Source organism: Stegostoma tigrinum, chromosome 6 (assembly GCF_030684315.1).
Source record: "Stegostoma tigrinum isolate sSteTig4 chromosome 6, sSteTig4.hap1, whole genome shotgun sequence".
NCBI lineage: Eukaryota > Metazoa > Chordata > Chondrichthyes > Orectolobiformes > Stegostomatidae > Stegostoma > Stegostoma tigrinum.
The window spans coordinates 84,970,876-84,995,983 of NC_081359.1; the positions used below are offsets into that span (position 1 = coordinate 84,970,876).

At 37.9% G+C, this 25,108-nt stretch overlaps 1 protein-coding gene across 2 annotated transcripts in view; it reads right to left on the minus strand.

Moving 5' to 3' along the window:
* Nucleotides 1-1,043: 1,043 nt before the first annotated feature.
* The window catches only part of sparta (spartin a), a 29,789-nt gene continuing 5,724 nt past the window's right edge, over nt 1,044-25,108 (minus strand). The window contains exons 2-8 of one of the 2 annotated variants that reach the window (XM_048532644.1): nt 16,726-17,561; nt 14,139-14,336; nt 12,218-12,344; nt 11,404-11,598; nt 8,530-8,688; nt 4,859-4,949; nt 1,044-2,577 (exon numbers count right to left, since the gene is read on the minus strand). In XM_048532644.1, coding sequence (XP_048388601.1) covers nt 2,388-2,577; nt 4,859-4,949; nt 8,530-8,688; nt 11,404-11,598; nt 12,218-12,344; nt 14,139-14,336; nt 16,726-17,535 — 1,770 coding nt within the window. In that variant the 5' untranslated portion in view covers nt 17,536-17,561 and the 3' untranslated portion in view covers nt 1,044-2,387. Of the gene's footprint in view, nt 2,578-2,597; nt 4,761-4,858; nt 4,950-8,529; nt 8,689-11,403; nt 11,599-12,217; nt 12,345-14,138; nt 14,337-16,725; nt 17,562-25,108 lie in introns of those variants that run through there. The other variant, XM_048532645.2, reaches the window with a different exon arrangement.

Sequence of the window (25,108 nt, forward strand, 5' to 3'; positions counted from 1 at the left end):
TTTGACCCAGCGAGAGTGAAGGAACATCCTTACATTTGAGTCAGGACGGTGACTGGCTTAGAGGAGAACCTGCAGGTGTTGGCATTCACGTATATCTGCTGATCTTTTCCCTCAAAATGGAAATGGTTGTGGGTTTGGAAAGTGCTTTCTAAACATCTTTGAATTTCTGGAGTGGGTCTGATTAATAGTACACAGTCTTAATGAGTTTTGGTGGTAGAGGGAGTGATGCTTGTGGATGTGGTACCAATCAAGCAGGCTGCTGTCAAGCTCCTTTTGTTGTTGGAGCTGCACCCATCCAGCCAACTAGAGTGTGTTTCATCAAACTGCTGACTTGAGCCTTTATAGATGATGGACAGACTCAGGGGAGCTGGGCTTTGCCAAGCAATTGCTGCTTGACAGCACTGTTACTGACATCTTCCATCTCTTAAATGATTTGAGAGTAGACTGATGGGGCAGTAAAACTGGTTGGATTTGTCCTGCTTTCTTTACCCCCACATTATCAACTGTACAAGAGAAGCTTGGATAGAACAGCAGCAAGATCTGGAGCACACTACTATTGCCAGAAGGTGCAGGGCCTATGGCCTTTGTAGTAACTAGTGCATTCAGACTTTTTTTTTTGCTATTACATGGAGCAAATTGAATTGGCTGAAGACTTGCATCTATGATGCCACAGAGATTGATCATCCACTCAATACTTCTGGCTAAACAGTGCTGCAAAGAGCTTCAGCCTTATCTTTTGCACTGACATCTCAGGCTCTTTCAGGACTGTGAATGGGAAATATACGTGGAGCCTTCCCCTCCATTGAGTTGTTCAGTTGGTTGGTCAATGACAAATTGAGCTACAAGATAGAATTGAAGAGTAGTTGAAAAGTAGGGATCTCAACAGATTGTAACTACTCTGCTCTATAAGAATGAATCCTATCTAGTATAACTGTTGTGAAACTGACAATAAGGATCTGCCCAATTTACAAGTCAATGATTAGTTTACATATGATAATTAATCATTACACAATAGAATTGTACAAACATCTAGTTGAGGCAGGTTAAAATTAAGGTATTTTAATTGAGGAAAAGAAAGTTGATAATTTCAAGTAAAAGGTTCATGCTACAAAAGTAGGCTTTAATTAGTATCCCAAGGGTGCAAGCAAAAGCATCCTTTCAATGTCAATTCGCAGCATTAAGGCAGTTTAAATGTTGCATACTTCATGCCAGAACTATTTTACAGATTATAAATTTGAATAATTGAATTTCACTATTACAAATTCACAATTGTAAGTTGCATCAACTTTTAAATTGGGAAGCTCGCTCAAAATTTAGTATTTGAAGCTTTCAAAAATTGCACAAGTACCATTATACTTTTTTTGTTGTAATATTGTGGTTTTAGTCACTGCTATTTCACTTTAAATACTAAAATTTGTTTTGTATTGGTGCAAAAGCTATTCATTAAAAAAAACACTATCCACACATTAGGTACTGTTCTCCAGTCTGCACTTTTGATAAAGAAGTGGCAAGCTGAATTGTACTCATACATTATCTAGATATCATCATTGCTAATGTGATCATCTTTTAGTTATATGTTGTGCAAGCAAAGAAGTATTACAGAATAGTACAACATGGTTTCTTTTAAAGGTTGTGTCAACTCTAGATTATTAACCTCTTTCCTTTATACTTCTCCAATTTGGACAAATATGCCAAATTTCATTATTTAAAATATCAAATCTAAAGGTGCCCAGTACCCAACTAAAGTAAATTTCAAATTACCTCAGTCAATAATGGAAAATAGCTGCTTACATCCAAAAGAGCTTGTGCATATCCATAAAGAAGGGAAACAGACTGGTTTTTAATACCCCACATCCTTTGCCTCAATTTCAGTTTGAAAAGGTGATATTTCAACAGCTTAGGAATGCCAATGCAAAGTTTATATCCATTGAAGCAAGCATTCACACGTATTATTAGTATTATTGGTGTATTAATCTAGTGCACTGTAAATAATGTAAATTGTGTCTTAACTATTCAAATGTAGAGCAGAGATTAGGTCAGAACTACAGAAATCTGAGGCAGCAAGACAGAACACCCCATTACCCTTCATCGTGCCAACCACTTTTGAAACTCATTTGTCTGCACAACAAAGGGTGAAAGTAGTGCATTCTTTGTACATTAATGTCCATTCCAACATCTGAAATAAAGACAAAATAAATTCACAAAAATCAACTTAGTGTACAGAACATAAAGTGCAATCTGTTCTTCATTCTGCAAGATAAACTGCTGCTTGTCAGTTAAATAAAATCAAAATATACGCATTCACATAAGCTTTCACTCAGGTACGAGGTCAACATTTAAAATTCCATCAGCTGAGTTCTTCAAGATCTTCTCAAAGGTGAAATTGTTCAATTTTTGTCTTGCTTCTCTGGTTTTTCTTGTAATCTATACTCAACTAGAATAGCATTTCCAGTTTCTTTTGCAGTGCGTCGTGCCACAGCCTTGATACCCAAATGATCAATGTTAAAAGCTGTAACACCAACGTTGATTGCAGAGTTCACAGCATTGTCTGTAGCTTTCCCAGCAGCACAGCCATACCTTTATCAGAAAGGAGCATTTTGATAATTTCAGAAAGCAAAGCAACCAGAAAAAATGCCAGATTTTTGCCATGCTAACATGCTGTGCACTTTACACAATTAATTTTATCCAAATTTTAAAAAGATTCTCTTTCCTACATGCCAGTCCTTTCTGGAAGTTGATCACAGATAAATTTGAATGCATCTGCATATTACAAGTCAATTAACATAATCACAATACAAGGACCAAATTTGACTGTATTAAAATATATAGAATTAGCACAGTTAGCTAGAGAGAAGAGATAAGGATCAGGTTTTGATTAGAGGCTGGGACCCTTTAAGTGAGAGCTGCAAGAACAAAAAAACAAGAAACAGGAGAAGGACATTCATTCCTCTAATCCTGCCTTACCATTCCATAAGATCTCTGGCCTCGATTACTATTGTGCCAGCTCCTTACAACCCTCAACTCCAATATTTCAAAGCTTATCTATTTTCTCTTGTAATACTTTCATTGATGTGAAGGGTCTGTTTCTGTGTTGTATGAATCTTATCTTCCACACTAGGGTAGAGAATTCCAGACATTTGTTATCCTCAAGAAATTCTTTGTACCAGTGAGACAACTCTTGAGGCCTATATACCACCATGATTTCTTTCTCTTTGCCCTTTCTCATCTCCACTTAGATTATTCTCTTATCACAATTTATTACACCTACATTACTACTCACCACTGCATTGAAACATTTCATGTTAACAATAGTATCCCATCTTTCTTTTATTCTCCATTCCTCCACAATATCAAATATCCTTGAATGTTGGGTACTAATCCTGATCACCATGCAACCACATGTCTGTAATAGCTGTAAAGTCATGTTCATATATTTCTGTGTCATCAACTCATTTTCTGTTTGCAAATATTATATGCATCCAATTAGAGTCTTACCAACTTTGGTTTTAATTTCTGCTGCACTTTCCTGCTTATATTTTCTACACCTTCCTGTCACATTTAGATTTGATTGCAGGGTAGTGAAGACACACTTATGCCCTCTCATCTATTCTTTAACAACAAAAATTCAAAAGAGTTCCCCTTAATTGAGTCCTCCCCACCAGACCCCTCATTAGTTAGTTTGAAGCCCCATTTATAACACTTGTTACACAATTCACTAGAATACTGTCCCAACATAGTTCAATGTAAGCCCATCCCAATGGAACAGCTCATTCTCTAGTATGGGTGCCAGTGCCCTATGAATTGGATCCTATTTCTCCCACACCAGTCTTTGAGCCAGGCATTATTTCTCTAATCTTATTTACCATACATCAATTGCATGTGGCTCAGGTATTAGTCTAGAGACTATGTCCTTTGTGGTTTCTGCATTTTAACCCAGAGTAGTTTACATTTCCTCGACAGGACCTCCTCCTTAGTCTTGGTACCTATGTGGACATGAGAACCGGATTATTTCCCTCCCACTCCAACTTCCTCATCGGCTTGAACCTTGGTGGCAACAGACTTCAGTTCTCTGCCTTTGCCACATAGAACATAAGGGGACACTGCATATTATGACACGTCAAGGGAAGAGGCTGTTTCTCCTTGACAAGAAATAGCAACGTTGGCATCACTATGTCCTTCTAGCTGAGATTAGGTAGCACAGCCCAGGGATGAATTCTGGGATTATTCTGAAATATAAATCACACATCAGTGTGAGCCATCAGCCACAATGAAAATCTTTGTGCTGGTGAGGTTTTTAAGTTGACAATAATCAGATCTGGAGCAACAACACTAAAGCAGTTGAATAACCATTTAAGATATTTGATTAACCCTCATCTAAACTTGAGGAAGTGATGTACCAACGATGGTAAAAGGGACCAAATTTTAGAAATACATTAAATACCAGTTTATATCATTGGCAACGTAAATTAGGTTAATGTTAAATGGGGATTCTACTTTTCATTACTAAATTTGACAAATTATTAGATTATCTCCTATGTGGGTAGACTAATTCCCCACAGAATACAGGATCAGAGGAAAGAGAACTAAATCAGTAGGACACTGGAGAAAATAAGTCAGTCAGCACGAGCACACCTAAACGATTCACAAAAAAAAATCATAATGCATTGTCAGAAAGGGGAAAGCTGATTTAAAGCAATTAATATCAAGTGAATTAAGATGCTTGAAGCAATTTAATTCGTTTTTGAAATGTAACTTGTTATCTGTAACAAAGTATGAAGCACAGTTATGAACAAAATAATGTACTGGTTTTGTAAATTGCATTTCTAATTAATTCTGCTTTAAATAAACAAGTACTTACTTATGTTTCACTGTGTGGACTGTCTCTGACGCAACATTCTTGGCTATGCACTTTGCTGCACACTCTAAACCATTCCAAACAGTGGCAAATCCTGCAAGTTTAAAAAAAACTACAATTTACATGAACTGATTATTTACCTAGGAGGTCACACAAGGATTTGGAGTAGTCCTCCATTTCCGGTCAATATTGTTCAAAGAAATGTGATTGGCTCCCAATGGCTCAGTAAGGAAACAAGAAAATGCCAAATAGACCAAATCACTGGAAGTTGCTAGTAGGGCCCTTAGTCTGACTGAGATCACTAACGTAGAATACAGCAAAGATACCATTAACACTTGAAGGCAAGGCAAAGGACTTTTATGTCTGTTCATAAGAATATAGGAGTTAGTGAAGCCTCACAAAAACTTTGGAAATGTAGGAGTTTCAGAGAACAAGGAGCCTTTAACTACGTACCTTCCTTTAACATTTTGAATCTACAGGTTACAGAGGTTAAAGTGAGAGGTTGGAGGAACAGAACTTTAAAGGATCGTTAATTATGCATTTTAATACTGAATAGTAATAGTTCAGTGAGGAAACACATCTTTACACAAGTGCAGCATCTCTAACGCAGGAAAGCATTAACAAATCGATCAATAAATAATGAGTCTAAAACGGAAAGATTTTTACTAGCCAATGGGAGCAAGGGATTACGGAACTAAGGTGTATAACTGGATTGGACTTTGGTTAGGCCATGAGATCTCCTTGACAGTTGAGCATGATAAATAAGGAATAGTACAACCAGAATCAGAAGTTTTTGAATCTAGTGGATAACTGGGCCAGTAGGTGGCAATGCAATTCAATTCACTGTAGATGAATGTAATGTAAATTGTACTGAAGCAGAAACTGCCCTCAAAAAGGAAGAAACCTGTTAATTGGAACAGTGTTACCACATTAAACTGCTCTTCAAAAGAAGTTTATCTGATTATATTCTAACTCCCATTTAGCCACCATAGAATCATGCTGTCTTGAGGAGGCCCATGGCCCATCAAGTCCACGTTCTCAAAAAAACTCTAAATCTATTCTAGTTTCACTTTCCACCACTTGGCCCAAACCTTGAACGTTATTACATTTCAAGTGTTCATCTACATGTTGTTTAAAGGTGGCAAGGTTTCCTGCCTCAAAATACACTCCTAGGCAATGCATTCCAAATTCCCTCCACTTTCCAGGTGAAGACATTTTTCCCCACGCTCCAACTAAATTGCTTGCCTTTCACCTTAACCTCATTTACTCCTCCTTGTCATATAACCCTTCAGTTAAGTGGAACCACTGCTTCAGTTGTTTGTCCTGTCCATGTCCCTTTTATACTTCAAACAGGTCTCCTCTCTGCCTTCTCTGCTCCGAAGCTGAAGCACTGCATGCAGTTCTGATCATCAAACTGTAGAAAAGATCACCAGGAAGTTGCCAGGATGGAACAGTTTCTTGAGGGGGACTTTGGAGCAGAGAAGGCAGAGAGGAGACCTGTTGGAGCATGGGGAAAAATGTCTTCACCTGGAAAGTGGAGGGAATTTGGAATGCATTGCCTGGGAGTGTATTTTGAGGCAGGAAACCTTGTCACCTTTAAACAACATGTAGATGAACACTTGAAATGTAATAACGTTCCAGGTTTGGGCCAAGTGGTGGAAAGTGAAACTGGAATAGAGTTTTTTTTTGAGAATGTGGACTCGATGGGCCATGGGTCTCCTCCAGACGGCACGATTCTATGTATTCTAACTCCCAGTTAGCCAATCAGATAAACTTCTTTGAAGAGCAGTTTAATGTGGTAACACTGTTCCAATTAACAGGTTTCTTCCTTTTTGGGGGCAGTTTTTGCTTCAGTACAATTTACATTACATTCATCTACAGTGAACTGAATTGCATTGCCACCTACTGGCCCAGTTATCCACTAGATTCAAAACCTTCTGATTCTGGTTGTACTATTCCTTATTTATCATGCTCAACTGTCAAGGAGATCTCAGCTGGAATACTGTCCACAATTCTGATCACTAAAATAAAGCATAGTTTACTCTTCAGAGTACACACACAAACTTCTGGGGACCAATATACTTTAAGGAACTTCAGTTTATCTTCAGAAAAAAAGAGATCTTTCAGTTCTGACCAGTTGTTCACAGTACATCATATAAATCCCACAAAGTCAAATATTATGGAGTCAAGAGTAACAGGGAAGTGAAGTAAGTTTTTCACCTGGAGAATAATAAAGCTATGGAACAGAAATGGTTTATTCAAGTGGGCAATTTATTTGGAATGAAGGCAAAATGGCAAAGTGGATCAAAACTCTTTCAGAAGTAGGAAGCAAAAGGGTAACTGTTGATGAGTCCTATTGTTCCCAATTGGGTCCTGCATGGCCTAGTACTAGACCCTTGTTTCTTGTGATATACAAATGTTTGCCTTTTAGAGGCTATTAAAAAAAATTGAGAGAATACAAAAATAACTGCTTGGTTGCTAATGATATAGAAAACTGTACACCACAGGAGGATATCAAGGGACTAGTCAGGTGGATTGAACATTGACAAATGGAATTCAATCTGAAGAATAAGGCAATGCAGTTGTGAAGCCTAACAATGTATGAAAATGGTAGGAAACTAAAGCATAGAGAACAGAAGGAACTTGCAGCGTATACTCATAAAAGTGGCTGGACAGGAAAATACTTGGCTAACTTGCTTCTAATAACTAGATGCAGAATTGCAGTTGAGAAGTTATGCTGGAATTCTATAAAATGTGTTAAGCCACAGTTGTTTTCTTAGGGACACAGGAAGCAGAATACAGACCTAATTGCAGTGACTAATATGATAAAAGGATTTAAATGCAACAAGTAGGAAGGGACTCAAATCTATGCCCCTTTAAAGAAAGCAAGCCTCGTGAGAATACAAGGGAAAGCTTTTTACTTGAATGGGAGCATGGAACACTGTCTGTAAAGTGTAATAGAGGCAGAAAGTCAGCTATTAAAGTCATGCACTTGAAGCACCACATCTACAGACTTAGAGATGGAGATAGGATTAACCTGCATGACTACTTATTGGCAACTGTGAATACAATGGGCAGAATGGCCTCCTCCAATACAATACATTCCATTCATGGGAAGTGTGTGTCACTGGTTAGGCCAGTATTTATTGTCCACCCCAGTTACCTAGAGGGCTGCTGACCACATATTGGTCTGGAGTCACATACAGTTTCATTAGGGAACCAAACTTAATTTTTAATGACAACTGACAATGATTTCACGACCATTAGACTCAATTTCAGTCTTTTTAAATGAATTCAAATTCCACCATCTGCCACAGTGGGTTCTGAACCCAAGTCCTCAGGACATTTCCTAGTTCTCTGAATTAGGAGTCTAGCAATAATACCACTATAGTCTAAACAATGTGACATATTTCTGGAAGAGCAATGAGGTAAATTGAGGTGATTAGTAAGCCTTGATGAAATACATAACTTTTTAAGCACAGAAGAAAGGTATGTTCAGTTATTAAAGTTCTCCACTAATCCAGATAATGCATATCTGAATGGTTATAAAATAACACAGTATCCCTTTGATTTCTGAAAGTTTAATACAAAAAACTGATTTAAAAAGACAGTGAATAAAACATGTTTAACTACTTAGAGAAGTAGAAACGAAGACAAATAAAATCAATACGTACCTTGAACTCCACTTGCTGCCACCACCAGGGCTCCATCTAGATTGGCTTTTGTATTATCATCTTTCTTTATAGCTTCTGGAATCAGTTTACTTCCATGTTTCTTTACATGTGGAGCCAGCTCTCTTCCAACAGTACTAGCAACAGCACAAAGTCCATCCACTGAGAATTTAAAACAAATTCCTTAACTTCATGATTCTGACAAATTCAAGTGCTCAACAAACTTGCAATAAGGACCTTCAGTCTAACTTAAATACAAAAACCTCATTGTTGAAAACCTTATTTATGTATCATAAATCAAACAGTAAAGACCAAACTAAAGCAAAAGCTGCAATCTGTTTTTTTTCCACCATGTGTCATTATATTTGCTCTTGTGGGGTGTTGATACCTTAAATTATTCTCCTTTCACAAGCTATAGCTCCATTATGCCTTTAACAAAATTTATACTTGCTTGGGTGGTTCTTGCCACTTTTTAAAAAGAAACCACAGGTGGAAAACTCCCTATATACTGAGTTACTTCCTTAAAAGCGCCTCTTGCCCCATTTTTGTAGTTTACAACAGACTAGCAGGCAACTGTAGCTACCATAAAATTGCATGGTTCTCCTGGTCAGTGGCAATGCAAAAATATATGTCAATGATGACATTTAAAAAGACATCCTTAACTTTCTGTTAGCTGCAGAAGCTTATTCTCCCAGCTGCAAGGAGGACCCAGTGAGCTAAGTAAAAAAACGTTACTGCACCACAGTTTCAATGCTTTTTATTCAAGCACTCTTTAATATTTCAATTCCTTGGAGATGTACGTACAGGTGAACACAATCATGTGTGTTTATAATTTTTAAGCATTGTTTTAATTCCAGTTTCCCGCCCCACCACTCATCCCTCCTCCCAGTCCTGCTCACAACCACCAAAGCCCAACAACTGTTCTTCTCATAACTACCTTCTACAACCTCTCCCATGCAATCTCTATACAATCAATCATTCTCAGTTCCCATCCCATGGGCCATATTTGGGCAATCAGTTAGCTTAATTCAGTGGAGTAGCTAATTCTACTTGATGAGACAATTGACACTAGGGTAATGATAACATGTTAGAATCCTGTAAGGAAATATACAAGTAAGAAATTTTCAAATCGTACTGAGTGCATCCTAGCTTTTTACAATAACACAATAGAGTTCTACCATCTTGAGATAGTAAATTCTTGTGTAAGCCATTCCTTCAACGTAGCCTACTTTGATATTATTTGGGGAACATGCTGAGGATTCTTTGGTCCAGTTCATCTGCAGAACAGTATATCAGTGAAAATACACTCAGCTATTTATCATTATTTATGCATTGGATACAGGCAAGTTATTGCAAATATCTGGATCAAAGTTCATGTCAACATTTTAATGGTGGTTTTTATTTAGAGAGGCTGTCTACACATCTAAACAAAATATCCACACAAGTCAGACTGGAAAAAAGCGCTATAAAAATAGCAGGTGGTCTGACTTAGTTAAATAACTTCAGATTGATTAACCTTATAAATAGAAATTTTGGAGGAAGAAAGTAGTAACACAGGGTACAAAACAGTTATAAACTATACTATTAAACTAACAGTGATTTGGTGGTGCTTAATATTTTCATTTACAAGAAATCTTGAGCTTATTTTGGTTTTTAAGAAGAAATGTTGTGGGGTCAAAATAACATGCTTTTTCCAAGGCCTCCGCTTGATTACAGAGATCAAATTTTGTTTTTTTTCATTTCTTATTGTTTAGGTGATGCTGTCACATAACAGTGCCTCTAAACAACTGGCACAGAAGCAGATTTAATAGAATTCATCAATAATTACAACTTTCCATTAAACTTTTAGTCAGATCAAAGAAAGCATTGATTTCAGACAGCATTAATTCCCACAGTGCTTAAAATCGGTACAAAACAAGACATAAAACTTAACAATAAAACACTCTTTCAAAACAGCTGTTTCTCTTTGACATAGCCACAATTTTAACACATCTTCCATAGACTGGTGAGCGCACAATTAATGTTTACATTGTATATACACAAAGCTGGAAAATGTCACCCAAGCAAGGACTATCCTGCATACTGCAAATCCAATATCAATCCCAGATTTAAATCTAACAATGAATAGTTTTGATTACAATAGCACCCAATACATTTCTCCTTCCTACAAAAGATCCTGAATATATGCAGCCTTAGGCTAGAGATTCTACATTAGTTGCAATGAATTCATTCCCTCAGCAATATCAAGTTTTCCCTGATTTGCCGTTAGATGGGATTCCTTTTTGTTCAATTTAAAAGCATTTTCACACTTTCACAGCCTCCTCCGCCACTACCCATTTCTCACTCAGCCAAAGTTTAAACTTTTAACAACATTGCAAGTTAGTCAAGAGCATGCACAAACCACAGGAATCGTTTAAACGTGATCCAAAGATATACCTCCAGCTAATATCTACTGGCTTTTCTCGTACTGTGACCTGTAGCCCCAACTGGAAGTTAAAATTTGCCGTGGTCCCAAACATATAAGAGCTGGGATGGGATGGTAGGGGGATGGAGGGATCCTGGTGAGTGGGGAGGATGCCCATTTAATCCACATAAATTAAGTCAGGATTTTACAAGACAGTAATGAGGCCTCAAGAATCAGCCAGGTAAACCATCCCGGTATTCAAAAACTGGGAATTTAAAAGGAGTCTTACAGCTTTCAGTTGGAACTCCATTGCAACCATTGCTGTCTAGGAGCTTGTAACATCAAAATGTTGTTGGCAACCCCACTGGGAGTCACATCCAAGTTTGTGGAGTCTTTTTCTATTATTATGAACCATTTCTAGATTCGTAAGAAATCCTTAAGTGAATATTAAAGGGTATTGGTTGTTAGCTTACCCAAGAACTGGCTGACTTTTACAGCGCTTCCTGTCGCTTGTCTTGCAACACTGAGTCCTTTTTCCACTGTTGGACTTATTTTTACAGGCTTATCTTCAGGCTGAATGTGCGTCCTCAGTTTAGAAGCTCCTTTCTGGATTGCTTTACCAGTGAATTCAGCTCCCTTAACCAAACCCCAGCTCAACCAAGAGGCCCCTGAAAAATAAAGTTAAATTGTTATAAAGTAGGTTTTCTACCATTTTGCTCAGCATACACTAACAGACAATAAATTTAATTGTGATGCTTATATAAATAGGTAACATAATATAATATCCTTTATCAAATAATGTTTCTACATATATGCAGAATACAACACAAGTATCCAAGCAGCTCCAGTCTAATTCTAGGGATTAGATATTGAAACCAGCTGGAACCACAACAGCATCAAATATTTTGACACTGCTTGACTGACAAAGGTTCTAAGGTAGGTTCTTTACTCAGAGTGCAGTCAGGGTGTGGAATGCCCTGCCTGCAACAGTACTGGACTCACCAACTTTAAGGGCATTTAAATGGTCATTGGATAAACATATGGATGATAATGGAATAGTGTAGGTTAGATGGGCTTCTGAGTGGTTTCACAGCTCGGCGCAACATAGAGGATCGAAGGGCCTGTACTGCGCTGTAATGTTCTATGTTCTATAAAATAAGCTCAATGAATTTCAGAAGAATCAGTTAGCAGCTCAAAAGGTTGTGAGCACTTTCAAAGTACGTTCCCGTTGGTGAAATTCATGTCTTCTAAAAACAGTTCTCTCACTTATGTACAATAACTGCTCACCCGTTAGGATTCCACGGGCCATTTTTCCACTCCACTCTGGTATGGACTCCTGGTTATTAACTTGTGGTTCACGGCAAATTGGAACGGTCTGGCTCAAATTAAGTTCTCCAGATGAAGCTTCTGGATCCTAAGAAACAAATAAATTATTAGTAAAATACAATTAGATTCACAGCACTAGATTGGCTGCTTACAAGTAGTCAGTTAAAAGCTGTCATCCGAATTGTGTTTTCTTCCAGGATTATACAGTTCTATTAAAAAAAAGCAAGATATTGAGATTATAATCATCCAGGAGTTTATGCATATGAGAGATACATTAATTTGTTTAGAGGATGTAAGTGTCTCAGGCTAGGACAACATTTATCCCTAATTATCTGAAGGACATTTAACAGTTAACTACACTGTGGGAGTCTGGAGTATTACTGCCTTTTACAAATCAATGCAAATAAAACTGCTGGGTTCACACACAAACATGAGTATTTCTCCTATGTGAAGTACTGTCTACTACATTAGAAACCCCCTTGTCTAGAATCAGTTTGTTCACATAGGTCTACTAAAATGTAAACTGTTCACACTCCAGATTTTGAACAACATACTCAAATCTGTATAAACACAGTCCTTGTGCAATGAAGATTTCAATCAAATTTATTCAAGTAAGATGTCAATGCAAAAACATGTGTTTAAAACAAAAAGAGCCTGCTCTAGGGACTCATTGATTCCTATTCCCTCCATCACCTGTTTGGTAGTCTAGAATTCATTTTGATTCCACCACCAGGCACTCCCCCTCCCCACCCCTGCCATTTCCTAATCTCTTGCTTCAAATAAAACGTTGTTTCAGTTAAGCATACATTTCCATTGGTATAACCTGACCTACAGGTCCAAAAGCATTTCGGTGAAGCATTAATTGCTTGCAGGATAAAAGCAAACTATCTAAACGTAAATAATGGCTATAAAATTCAACTCTCGAGCCTGTTTCTTGATATCATGCTATAGATTAAACCAGAGATTCCAGTCAGTTCAGCTGGCACTAAATTGAGTTACTTCATATTTTTTGCACTGCTCATGTAAATTACTGATGAATTTACTTCAGGTAAGACTAGAAAAATGATAATAACTGCACAATCTGGACTGCTCATTCACAAAAACAATGAGCCTACAGAAATATCTTGTATAAGAAATCTTTTCAGACTTCACAATGCATTTCCATACTTTTTTTTTAAGGTCTCTGAAGTCTTCAAATATGCCAGAGTTCTACAAATACATCAAGATTCTTGCACAATCTCAAATATTCCTTCATTTCTGACTTAAATCTAATTTAAAAAAAAAATCAAATGCCTTTTTTTGGTAGGGAACTAAACAAGTGGTGATGTTAATTCTTATTAATAGTTACGTTTAGTACTTTTTAGTGTTCACAGCAATGCACGAACTCACGTGATATACACAAATTCTAATGCTGGTGCCAAACTGAACGGCGTATTATGAAACTAAATTAAATTTCTGTTTCCCCCCCATCCCGCCATCATCTTTAGCTAAATTTCTGTTTCCTTCCAACTTCAGTGTTTGTACATAGGTTAATGGCTAGCAATCAGGAATAGAAGCTTTTCCTGATTCTTCATCAGCTGTGTTTAGTGGCAATGAGCATTTTTACAGGCATTTACAGTCAAGCTCAGACTGGAGATTTTCTTATTTACATTTGATCAATTCAGTTTTTACCTGTCTCATTCTTTACCCATTTAATCTGCTTAGCAATCTATTTGCATCCTTTCCTACAATCAGATGGCAGTGTTAAGCTGGTTAATGTCAATTTTTATTCATTATCCAAATACTAGCATTTTTTAAATATTGTTAATTATATCAAGTGTTTGAGACTTTGAGTGACCATCTTTCCATAGCTTCAGTCAACTTTTCAAGTACTGAAATTTACCTGAACCTTTAGATAAGTCATTTGTCTCAGCAGGTCTTCAAAGTGTTCTCTGTCTGATTGTGGAAGCTCAGAGGACAGCACTACTCCAACATAAACACCAGGATCTTGTGACATTATATCAGGAAACATGTAGACTCCATTGTGACACTGCAGTACAGGAGACTGGCTAGGTATAAGTGGGTACACCCAATCACAAACCTAACAGAAAAGGAAATATGATCATTATTATTTTATGTCCATCTACAAATTGACCCTTAAAATGATAACATAATAAATAGTTTTGCAATTTTCATTCTATTTGTTCTCATATTACCACCTGTGCATGAAAGATCCAGTTATAACAAATTAAAATTTATTCATATAATGCTTTAGACGACTTAAGGTCAAAATTTAACACTAGTTTCGAAGTATAGTTATTATCATTTAAGAAAGTGCAGCAAACGGTTTGTGCACAGCATGATCCCACAAAAAGTAGTAAAATAAGTGATCAGAGCATATGTTTCAGTCACTGACTAAGGAATAAATTGTAGCCAGAAGACTGGAAAAACTCACCTGCTCCCCTTTGAATAATGCATGGTATCTTAAGTCATCTCACCAAGATGGGTGGATTAACCATGGGAAATGCAGGGGTACAAGGATAGGGCAGAGGGTGGGTCTGGATGGGCTGCACTTTAGAGGGTCAGTGTCGGCTTGATAGGCCAAATGGCCTGCTTCTACACTGTAGGGATTCTATAATTTATCTAAGTCAACAATGTTGAACAGAAGGAAGTTTGATTCACCCGTTATTTAACGTAGGACCAGCAGCTAAACAAGGCCTTCACAGTTATGAAGTTCAGGATGGACAGTGAAAAAGAAAAGCATGTATCTGGAAGTTAACCACATACTAATAACTTCACTGATCAGCATAGAGATAGGATACGTGGGCTACAATTAAGGAATCTTGAGGCATACCAGAAATATCCACGTACATCAGGAGAAAAATCTCTCAGGTGACATATTGAGCATTTTGGGACCACAAGATGGAAGCTGGGAGAAGTACCAAAGAAGCAGCAGTGTTTCACATTGCGCTTCTTGTTCAGAAAAGAAATCCATGTTAGTATAACAAGCTGCAGTTTAAACAGCTAGTAATGACACTGACCAGAGTTTAGGAGGAATGGGTTTAAGAGTCCATGCAAGAGGTAGTGAAGAGCAGTTTGTGACTTAGCTTGCATTGTATGATAACTGATAAGGAGCAAGACTGTAGCTATGTGAGACATATAAAATAATCAGAGGGTTAGATAGGGAGAGCCTTTTCCCTAGGATGGTGACGGCGAGCACGAGGAGGCATAGCTTTAAATTGAGGGGTGAAAGATATAGGACAGATGTCGGAGGTAGTTTCTTTATTCAGAGAGTAGTAAGGGAATGGAACGCTTTGCCTGCAACAGTAGTAGATTCGCCAACTTTAGGTACATTTAAGTCGTCATTGGATAAGCATATGGACGTACATGGAATAGTGTAGGTTAGATGGGCTTGAGATCGGTATGACAGGTCGGCACAACATTGAGGGCCGAAGGGCCTGTACTGTGCTGTAATGTTCTATGTCCTAATGTTCTGTCATAAAAGGGCAGAAAATAACAGCTGCGATCACTCAAAGAAATATTATTTAGATTGTATTACTAATTTATTCTGACTAGTTTATGTTTAATAGGTCACAAAATTCATTAAATGCATTGGCTTGAGCCAAATTTATGCATTAACCTTTTGAAAGGACAAACTTATCGAATGCCATTGGCACACTGGAACACTTGTAGTTATCAAATGAACATGTCGTAATTTCTGTAGATTTAGCTGAAAATCTCCTTGGATTGTTAGATAAAAGCTAGATTCACACTAATTCTCCTTCAAGCAAACTGTTTTTATAATCAAAGTTATTTTTAATTTTTTTTTAATTTTTAGCACAGTTGTGACTAGGTGGATGTGGAGACAAAGACAATTTCCACATTTAAACATCATCTCAAGGGAGGCCAAATATTCAATATCCCAACATAACAGTTAAATCCATTTAATGCCACTTCACTATAAACTACTTCCCGAGTTTTCTAATTCCAGTCTTAAAAACAATTAATAGAAGTGATAGCTTGAATTTATAAAACTGAAAATGATATTCATAATTTCTTCATAGGTTTTCTACATCAGGGAGTGTGTCTTCAAACTGCATATTGTAGATTTAGCTTTCTTATGCATTTGCTTAAACATAGGGGCTTATTATGGGTCAACGTGTAAGACTTTGTCTTGCCCTTATGCCTCATTATCTCTTCAGCTATTCACCAGTTGCTATTTGAGTGAGAAATTTACCCTCAGTAAAATTTCCTAACAGCTAAACAGAAAGTAAATGGTTCAAAGTTCTAGCCTTTGTGTATGAATAAAATAAACAAAATAACTAAAAATTCCAAGCTTCTATTATACAAGACTTCCACAATCCCTTCAAATTATTAATTTGCAAAAACATTGTGAATTGCAGTACAAATTGTGAAAATAAATACATAGAGTAGGCATATGAGCCAGAAATGTTAACAAATAAATTTTCTACAATAATCTAAAAACATACCTGCAGAAAGGAAGGTGGCTGGTTTTGTGCTGTATCAGCATCCGAATCAGAAAATGACACAATGCGGAGATATCCAGGGTAGGAGGGTGCACTCACTTGCCCATCAGGTGTTACATAGAATATCTGCACTCCTTGCTCAATTAAAATGAGCTCATTTGCATCTATACCAAGTGATTCCAATGGAGGAGGATAGGTCCTTTGCCCAATAGCATTACCACCAACAACAGCAAACTCGCCAGATTCAGTTCCATAGGAAATGGTCTTGTGTCCTTCCGCGGCCTCAGGCGTATATACTGGGGGCAGCTCATTCAATGCACACGGAACATCTGCTGACAAACTAGCTGCTATGTTCAAGGAGCTTCCATTGTTAGTTGGTTTCACATTCATGGCAGAAGATTGAGTGTTTGACAACATTGAAGATTTCTCTTCACAGGGTATTGGTACAACTGGATACAGTCTTGACTCTGCTTTTGAGTTATCAGGTCCTGAAGTTTCAGAAAATTGGTTTGTTTGATTAGATACCGTTGAATTGTCTTCATGCTCCAAAATAGATAATCTTATCTGTATATTATTTAATGTTGCACACATCTTATTCTGCATTTGACGGGCTACGTCCCACTGGGGACCTGTACATTCTGGACTATTTGAAGGAATATTCAATCCTTCAATTAAGTGCCTCTCTCCTTGCCTGTAATACTGCTTTGCAACTTCTTTTTGACCATATTCATCTGCGGTGAGCCCTTTATTAACAAAGGTAAATGCCTTTTTATATTCCTCCTTAATGCGATTAAGACTTTCAGCTGCATTCATATTTTCACTGTTGCAGTGGTCCAAACCTAACAGAAATAAAGAAATACATCTAAATGAAATGTTTTGACAGATTTAAAACCAACGAAGCAGAACTCAAATGCAAATACAACTTAAAGCAAATGCAGCAGTTTCCCACCTTGTACCTGGAATCACTTTCTGTATATTATCTCATTAAGGTTTGCAAATGGTCAGAGCATTGTGAATGACATAAAGATTGTCAGGTCAAATGTTTTGTATGTTGAATTAAATGCAATCCAATTATATAGAGTGCTATTATGTCCAAGCCCCAAAACTTTTACACTCCAGTTGTAGACTTGCTCAGTGAGCCAGTGTGTTTCATTGCAGACATTTTGTCACCCTGCTACGTAACATCAGTGCACCTCTGCTGAAGGATTGGTGTTCTGTCCCACTTGTTACTTATATGCCTCGGCTTGCTGGGGTGTTTGGCATTACTTCTGGTTTTGTTTCTCAGTAATTTGTATATCGTGTCCAGTTCAATGTGCTTGTTAATAGAGTTTCATTTGGAGTGCTAGACCTCCAGATACACACTAGTCACCCTACCGTACATCAGTGACATATCAGAGATAACCCTGTGTCAACTCAGACCCCGAGGTACTAGGCTAGCCCACAAACCAACAACCACCCTGCAACAGCTACTGATGAATGTAAAAGGTCCCATACTCCCAACCAATAAAACTAACGTAATATACAAAATGCCATGCAAGGACTGTGAAAAACATTACATAAGCCAAACTGGAAGAAAACTGACAATAGGTATATACAAACACAAACGAGCCACCAAGAGGCCCAACTGATTCTCACTGATCTCATTATACATGGACAAAAATGGCCACAAATTCAACTCGGACAATGAAGGCCACAAATTCGATTCAGACAACACATCCACAATAGCACAAGTCAAAGAAACATGCTAGGGAATTCCTGGAGGCCTGGCATTCCAACCAGAATTCCATCAGGAAACACATTGAAAAGGACTTTACATACAAATCACTGAAGAACAGAACTGGAGGTAATGCCAACCACCCCAGCACTCCAAGGCACATAAATAACAAGCAGGGCAGAACACCAAGCACTTCACCAGAGGCGCACTTGACAATGTTACTAGTAGGGTGACGAAGTGTCTGCAACCAAACACAAAGGCTCGGTGATCAAGTCGACAACCTCATTCACAACCCGAGCTAAAAATCTTCTCAAAAACTGTAAACCTTTATACTCACATAAACAAATTTATGGATTTTTTAGAACATGGTTGCTCCCCACATTTCACTAAGAATGTTGATGAAGCAGTTTATGGACTTCACTGATCACAATCCTAGAACTCACTACCTAATTGCATTGTGGGTGCACCTACATCAAATGAACTCCAGTAATTTAAGGCAACAGCTCACCACCATCTTTTAAGAGCAACTAGGGATGAGCAAGAAAAGCTGACCTATCGAGTGATAATCTCATCCCATAAATGATTGGAAAAAAATCTAAGGATTTAAAAACAGGAGTAGGGGTGGAACTGTAAGCAACATAGTGGCTTGGATAAGAAACTTGTTAGGAGCTAGTGAGGCAGGAACAATTGATACTCAGTGGCAGAACATAAATCGTTGTAATCCCTGTGTTCTGGACTTGGCTTCAGCTTTTCTGAAGAGTTATTATGGATTTGAAACATTAACTTATCTGTTCACAGATGCTGCCAAATGTGCCTAGTCTCTCCAGCACTTTGCTTTTATCTCTGCTTTGCGTTATATTTAGAAATAACTTTGATGAAGAAACTGTTTCATTCTACCTTATGTAATGCTTCTGGGAAGTTTGTATAACATATAGTGTAGATGGCAGCAGAACGATGCAAAAGGGACATTGCCAGAAATACTGAATCTGCAAAACTATAGCAGATGGATTTCAGTGTGAAAACATACAAGTTCATCTGCTTGGGATCGGAGGAAAACAAATCCAAAATTCTGTAAATGGTAAGGAGCTAGAAACTATGGATGGATTAACCATGCAATTTAGGGGTCCCAGTATAGAAACCACTAAAGCAGTCTGAGGAAAAATACAATAATGTAAAGGGTTAAACAAATTTTGCACAGACGAGGCACAGTTTAAGTATTCCTTAAGATTCAACGTGCCACGAAGGCTGCGAATAATCCAGCTGAACTTCATAATCACCATGGAGAATGCCAAGAGCCTTAGCTTTGTGATGGGAAGTGAAGAAAGCAGTTTAACATTCCAATACTTAGCTCGTAAGACACATTAGTTTATCCAAGACTGGATGTCAGAAAAGCTGCTGACATTGTGAAGATAATATAGAAGTGGTCAAGAGGGTGTTGGGGAAGTACAGCAAAGTGGCAGCAGAGTATGTTTGGGACCTGATATGCAGATTTGAAGTAACATTGCCGAGAGAGTATTTAGATGAGATCAGGGCATGGTCAGGGATAGATTTGAAAGAGAGACTCTACAGGCAATAATGCAAGTGGAGAAGATAGTGCAGGTGATTTTTCTGGTCACAGATAGATAGAAATGGAATGAGCTGGCATTCCCACCTATCTGAATAATGGAGGAGTATGTTGTTCAACTTGTTAAAGATTGCAGACAGGTCAAGAAGGACTAGAAAGGATATTGTATCATGGTCATAATCAGATCAAATGTCATTTATGACTTTGAGAAGAGTTGTTTCAGCAGAGTGGCAATGATAGTAACCTGCTCAGGGAAGGCAAAAATGGAATTCTAGGAAATATTGTTTTGGATTTGAGAGATGACAACTTTCCAAGATTTCACTTGAAAGGAGCTTGACAGTAATTACATAACAGCAAACCAGAAATAGAAAACTGCTGTGTAGCAAGGACAGTTGGACTGTTACTGTTGCACCTGTTCACATAATCAGCTGAAATCTTCTTTATACTAGTGAAGCCAAAGAACTGGAAAATGGCAAAGTTACACCCTTGTTCAAAAACAGGGGTGAAGATAAGCCCAGCTACTACATGCCCATCAGTTTAATTCTGTGGGGAAACTCAAGAAAAATATTGGATACAAAACTGTTACATGGATGAATACAAGTTTATGTAAAGCCAGCATGCATTTCTTAGGGGAAATTTGTCTTACCAACTTGGGAGCTTGTTTGAGGTAGGAAAGAGGATTGATGAGGGCGATACTGTTGAAATGGTGTACATGTACTTCCAAAAATGCATAAGATACAATAGCACACAGACTTGTGCACAAAGTTAACGCTCATGGAATAAATGACATAGTACCAGCATGGATATATAATTGGTTGAGTGCCAAGAAATATAAAGTTGTGGTTAATCAATGTTTTTCAGGCTGAAAATTGTTGTTCAGTGAAGCTCCCCCAAGGTGAGTGGTAGAACCCTGGTTTGTCCTGATATAAATTATTGACCTTGATCAAGGATGTACAAGGCACAAAATCAAAATCACAAAATTTGGAAGCATAGCTAATCCACGTGAGGATGCTGCAGAACTTTGAAAGACAGATAAATTGTTTGAATGAACAGACAGGTGGCAGGCAAAGTTCAGTGCAGAGAAATTAGAAATGATCCAGTTCAATAAGAACATCACTAGAGACAATGTGAAACAAACTTCAAAGGAGACTCTTGTGGCACAGTGGTTGGGCTACCTAAGCCCAGAGGGCAGCATTCAAGTCCTACCTTCTCCAGAGGCGTGTAACATTTCTGAACAGATTGATTAGAAAATATCGCCAAACTCCAATGGGGGTACGGGAGCAAAGAGTCCCAAGTGTATTTGTGCACGAGTCATTGCAAGTGGTAGATTAGCATAGGGTTTATTAATAGAGGCATGGAGTTCAAGAACAAGGAGAATATGCTAAACTTATTTAAGAGGCTAATTTTTCCTCAGCTGAAATGCTAGGCACACACTTTAGACAGCATATGAAATTATTAGAGAAGGTGTAGAAAAGGTTCAATGAAATTTTCCCCCCTCCCCAAGGATGAGGAGCTTGAGTTATGAAAGTCAACTAGAAAGGTCAGGGCTTATTTCCTTAGAAAAATGGCTGAGTGGATTTGACTGACTATATAGAGAGAAACTGTTCCCATTTGCAAAAAGAGACTAACAGGACACAGATGCATACCTCAGAATTTGAAAGAGGCAGGTTCAACTGAAGCATTCAAATGTAAATGAGGCTGTTATCTGAAAAGACAGAATGTGTAGGGTTTCAGGGAAGAGTCAGAAGAACAGCACCAAGTGAATTGCTCATTTGAAGCCTCAATGCAAACAACTGTCACATGGCCAACTTCTGCACTGCGACCACTCTGTGCTATGAACTTCTGGACTTTCTGAAAGGTCTAGACCTGAAACGTCAGTTTTCATGCTCCTCTGATGCTGCTTGACCTGCTGTGTTCATTCAGCTCTACACCTTGTTATCTTACATCATTGTGCATTTTGTGCAAGGGAAATTGTGTCTCAAGTTTGATTGAGTTTTTGAGGAAGCAATCAAAAAGACTGATGAGGGCAGAGTAGCAGACATTATTGACTTGGATTTCAGTAAAACCATAGATAAGGATCTGCATCGTAGACTAAGTAGGAAAGTTAGATCACATGGAATTCACGGTGAGATTGTCAATTTTGTATCCAGTTGGCAAAGATAGGAGACAGAGGGTGGTGGCAAAGGTTGTTTTTTTCCGGACTGGAGGCCTGCTACCAGCAGTGTTCCACAGGGATCAGTATTGGATGAGGAGAGGCAAATGCAGTTTAGTTTGGATAAATGCAAGGTATTGCATTTTGGTTAAAACGAACAAGGGCAGGACTTACACAATTAAAAGTAGAGTCTTGGGTAGTGCTGTAGAGCACCTACGAGTTCAGGTAGATAATTCTTTGAAATTTGTATCACACACACAGGGTAATTAAGAAGGTATTTAGAATACATGTCTTCATTGCAGTCCTTTGAGTATAGGAATTGGGACATCACGTTGAGTTTGTACAGGGCATTAGTGAGGCCTCTTCTGGAGTACTGTGTCCAATTCTGGTCACCCTGTTAGAGTTGGACTATTATTAAATTGGAGAGGGCTCAGAAAAGATTTGCCAGGAAGTTGCCAGAAATGGAAGGTTTGAGTGATTTTAAAAACCAGCTGAGATATTTTCCACTAGAGTGTAGCAGGTTAAGGGGTGACCTTATAAAAGTTTATAAAATCATGAGGACATAGATAAGGGGACTAGCAAAGGTCATTTCCCTGAGATTGGGAAGGCGGGGGGGGGGGGGAGAGTTCAAAACTAGGGGACATGTTTTTTTAAGGACAGAGGAGAAAGATTTAAAAAGTACACGACAGGCAAATTTTCTTTTAGAGTAGTTAGTATGTAGAATAAACTGCCAGAGGAAGTGGTGGATACAGGTACAGTTACAACATTTAAAAGACATTTGGATAAGTACATGAATAAGAAAGGTTTGGAGGGATTATGGGTCAAACACTGGCAGGTGAGACTAGTACACTCTGGGAACATGGTCTGTATTGACTACTTTGACCAATATGACTCACATTTTCACAAGACAAAATCAACAAAATGGCCAATATGGATACAAGCACCAGAATGTAATTCATGAAATTTGATCAGTGCTTGAAGCATAATACCACAAAAATAAAATGTATAACAAAGCATGAATTTCATCCATTTAAAGCTGCAAAACATTTTTACAAGCAGCAGCACTGATTTCCTCTATATGCGGCATTATTAAACAAAGTTTGGATTATAACTTGGCTGCATCAAGAACTATACAGAATAACTGCAAAAAAAAGCACAACAGCTGATTGTGGTCTCTTATGAGCAAAACATCATGTGATTAGGATTATTATGAAGAGCCACTATCCACAATGAATACAATTGTTCTCAATGTAACATTCTGTTCCCAAAAAAGTATAAAGCATCTTAACTCTATTTGGCACCAAGCTATTTTAAAGGAATGCATCCTGAAGAATCTTCAATATCAATTAGTTTTCTTAATGAAAAAGACAGGGTTTCCAATCAGCTTGTCAGCTTCTTGACAGTTGAGACGTAGAACAATACTTTAGTGGTTCAACATCAACTTGTCATAGGCTGCACTGATCCTGATTTTGAAATTCAGCCTTGGAACTACAATGGAATAAAAGTTCCAATCAAAATACCAATATTCAATTACCTTTATTAACATTTACATTACCTGTGTGCATTAATTTACTTAAGAATACCTAGAAATAGGAGGAGTTGATCACACAACCCATCCCCTTGCATTGACGGCCATCATATCATTTACCAACCTTATAGCTTGGCATACCTGCGTGATAACATTACATTTTTTCTACGAACACAAAGTCCTTGTGAACACTAACTCGTTTCATACCATTTTTAAAAAAGTTATACTTACTACTAAATTAATAATATTACAGATAACAAGGTGTAGAGCTGGACGAACACAGCAGGCCAAGCAGCATCACAGGAGCAGGAAGGTTGACATTTCGGGCCTAGATCTTTCATTAGCTGGGGCACTGAATATAAAAGTTGGCAAGTTGTGTTGAAGATGTATAAAATTTTAGTTAGGCCACATTTGTATACTGGTCTAGGCCCAAAACGTCAGCCTTCCTGCTCCTCTGATGCTGCTCTGTTGTGTTCATCCAGCTCGACACCTTGTTATCTCAGATTATCCAGCATCTGCAGTTCCTACTTTCTCTAATAATATTATACTTGTCTACATTTACTCCATCTGCTGTCTCGTTGCCCTCAACTAATTTGCTTTTTTTCTTAGCATTTTTAGTAGTGCTCCTCTCAGTTTACAAGGTGAGGTTGGAATGTATCATCAGCTAGTATAGATTCATTAATTTCAATCTCTTTATCCAAGTCATTAATATAGATCAGAAACAGCTAAGGCCCCAGCACTGATGTTTACATACTTCATGAAATCACATTCACCAACTCGAAAATGATGCTTTATCCCTAGTCTGCTACCTGTACATTAACCAATTCTCTGTCCATGCCAATACAGTATTCCCAAATCCACAATCCCCTTCCTAGAGTCTAAACCTTTTCTGTGGCACATTATTAAACATCCTTTCAAAATCCAAGTACATTACATCTGGTTTCCCAGCTTCCAATCTGGTGAGATTAAGAATCTAGAGAATTTAGGAAGGTCGCAACCAATTTCTCCACTTTTCCCACAGCTACTTCTTTTAGATACCTAGGTTGTAGGGCATCAAGACTCAACAATGTCAGATTTTAGTCCGTTAAGTTCCTATGATACATCATCCCACCTGATATTAATTACAAGTTCATCATTCTTTTCAACTCTTCAGATTCTCATTGCCATAGTATCTTCTACTGTGATGGCAAACAAATGATTTGTTCAACACCACTGCCATCGCCACACTCATTCTTTTTCCTGTCTATCTCTATCACTAAGGGAGTAATGATTACTTCAGCAAGTGTCCTTTTTGCAGACCTGTAAAAGTGCTTCTGTTTTTAAATGCTCAGCCTGTTGACCTCACGTTCTATTTTTTTCCCCTTTCGGAAATTCGAAGTTGCGCTGGCTCTCTACTGCTTTTGTTTGAGGAAAAAATTCTGTGCAATA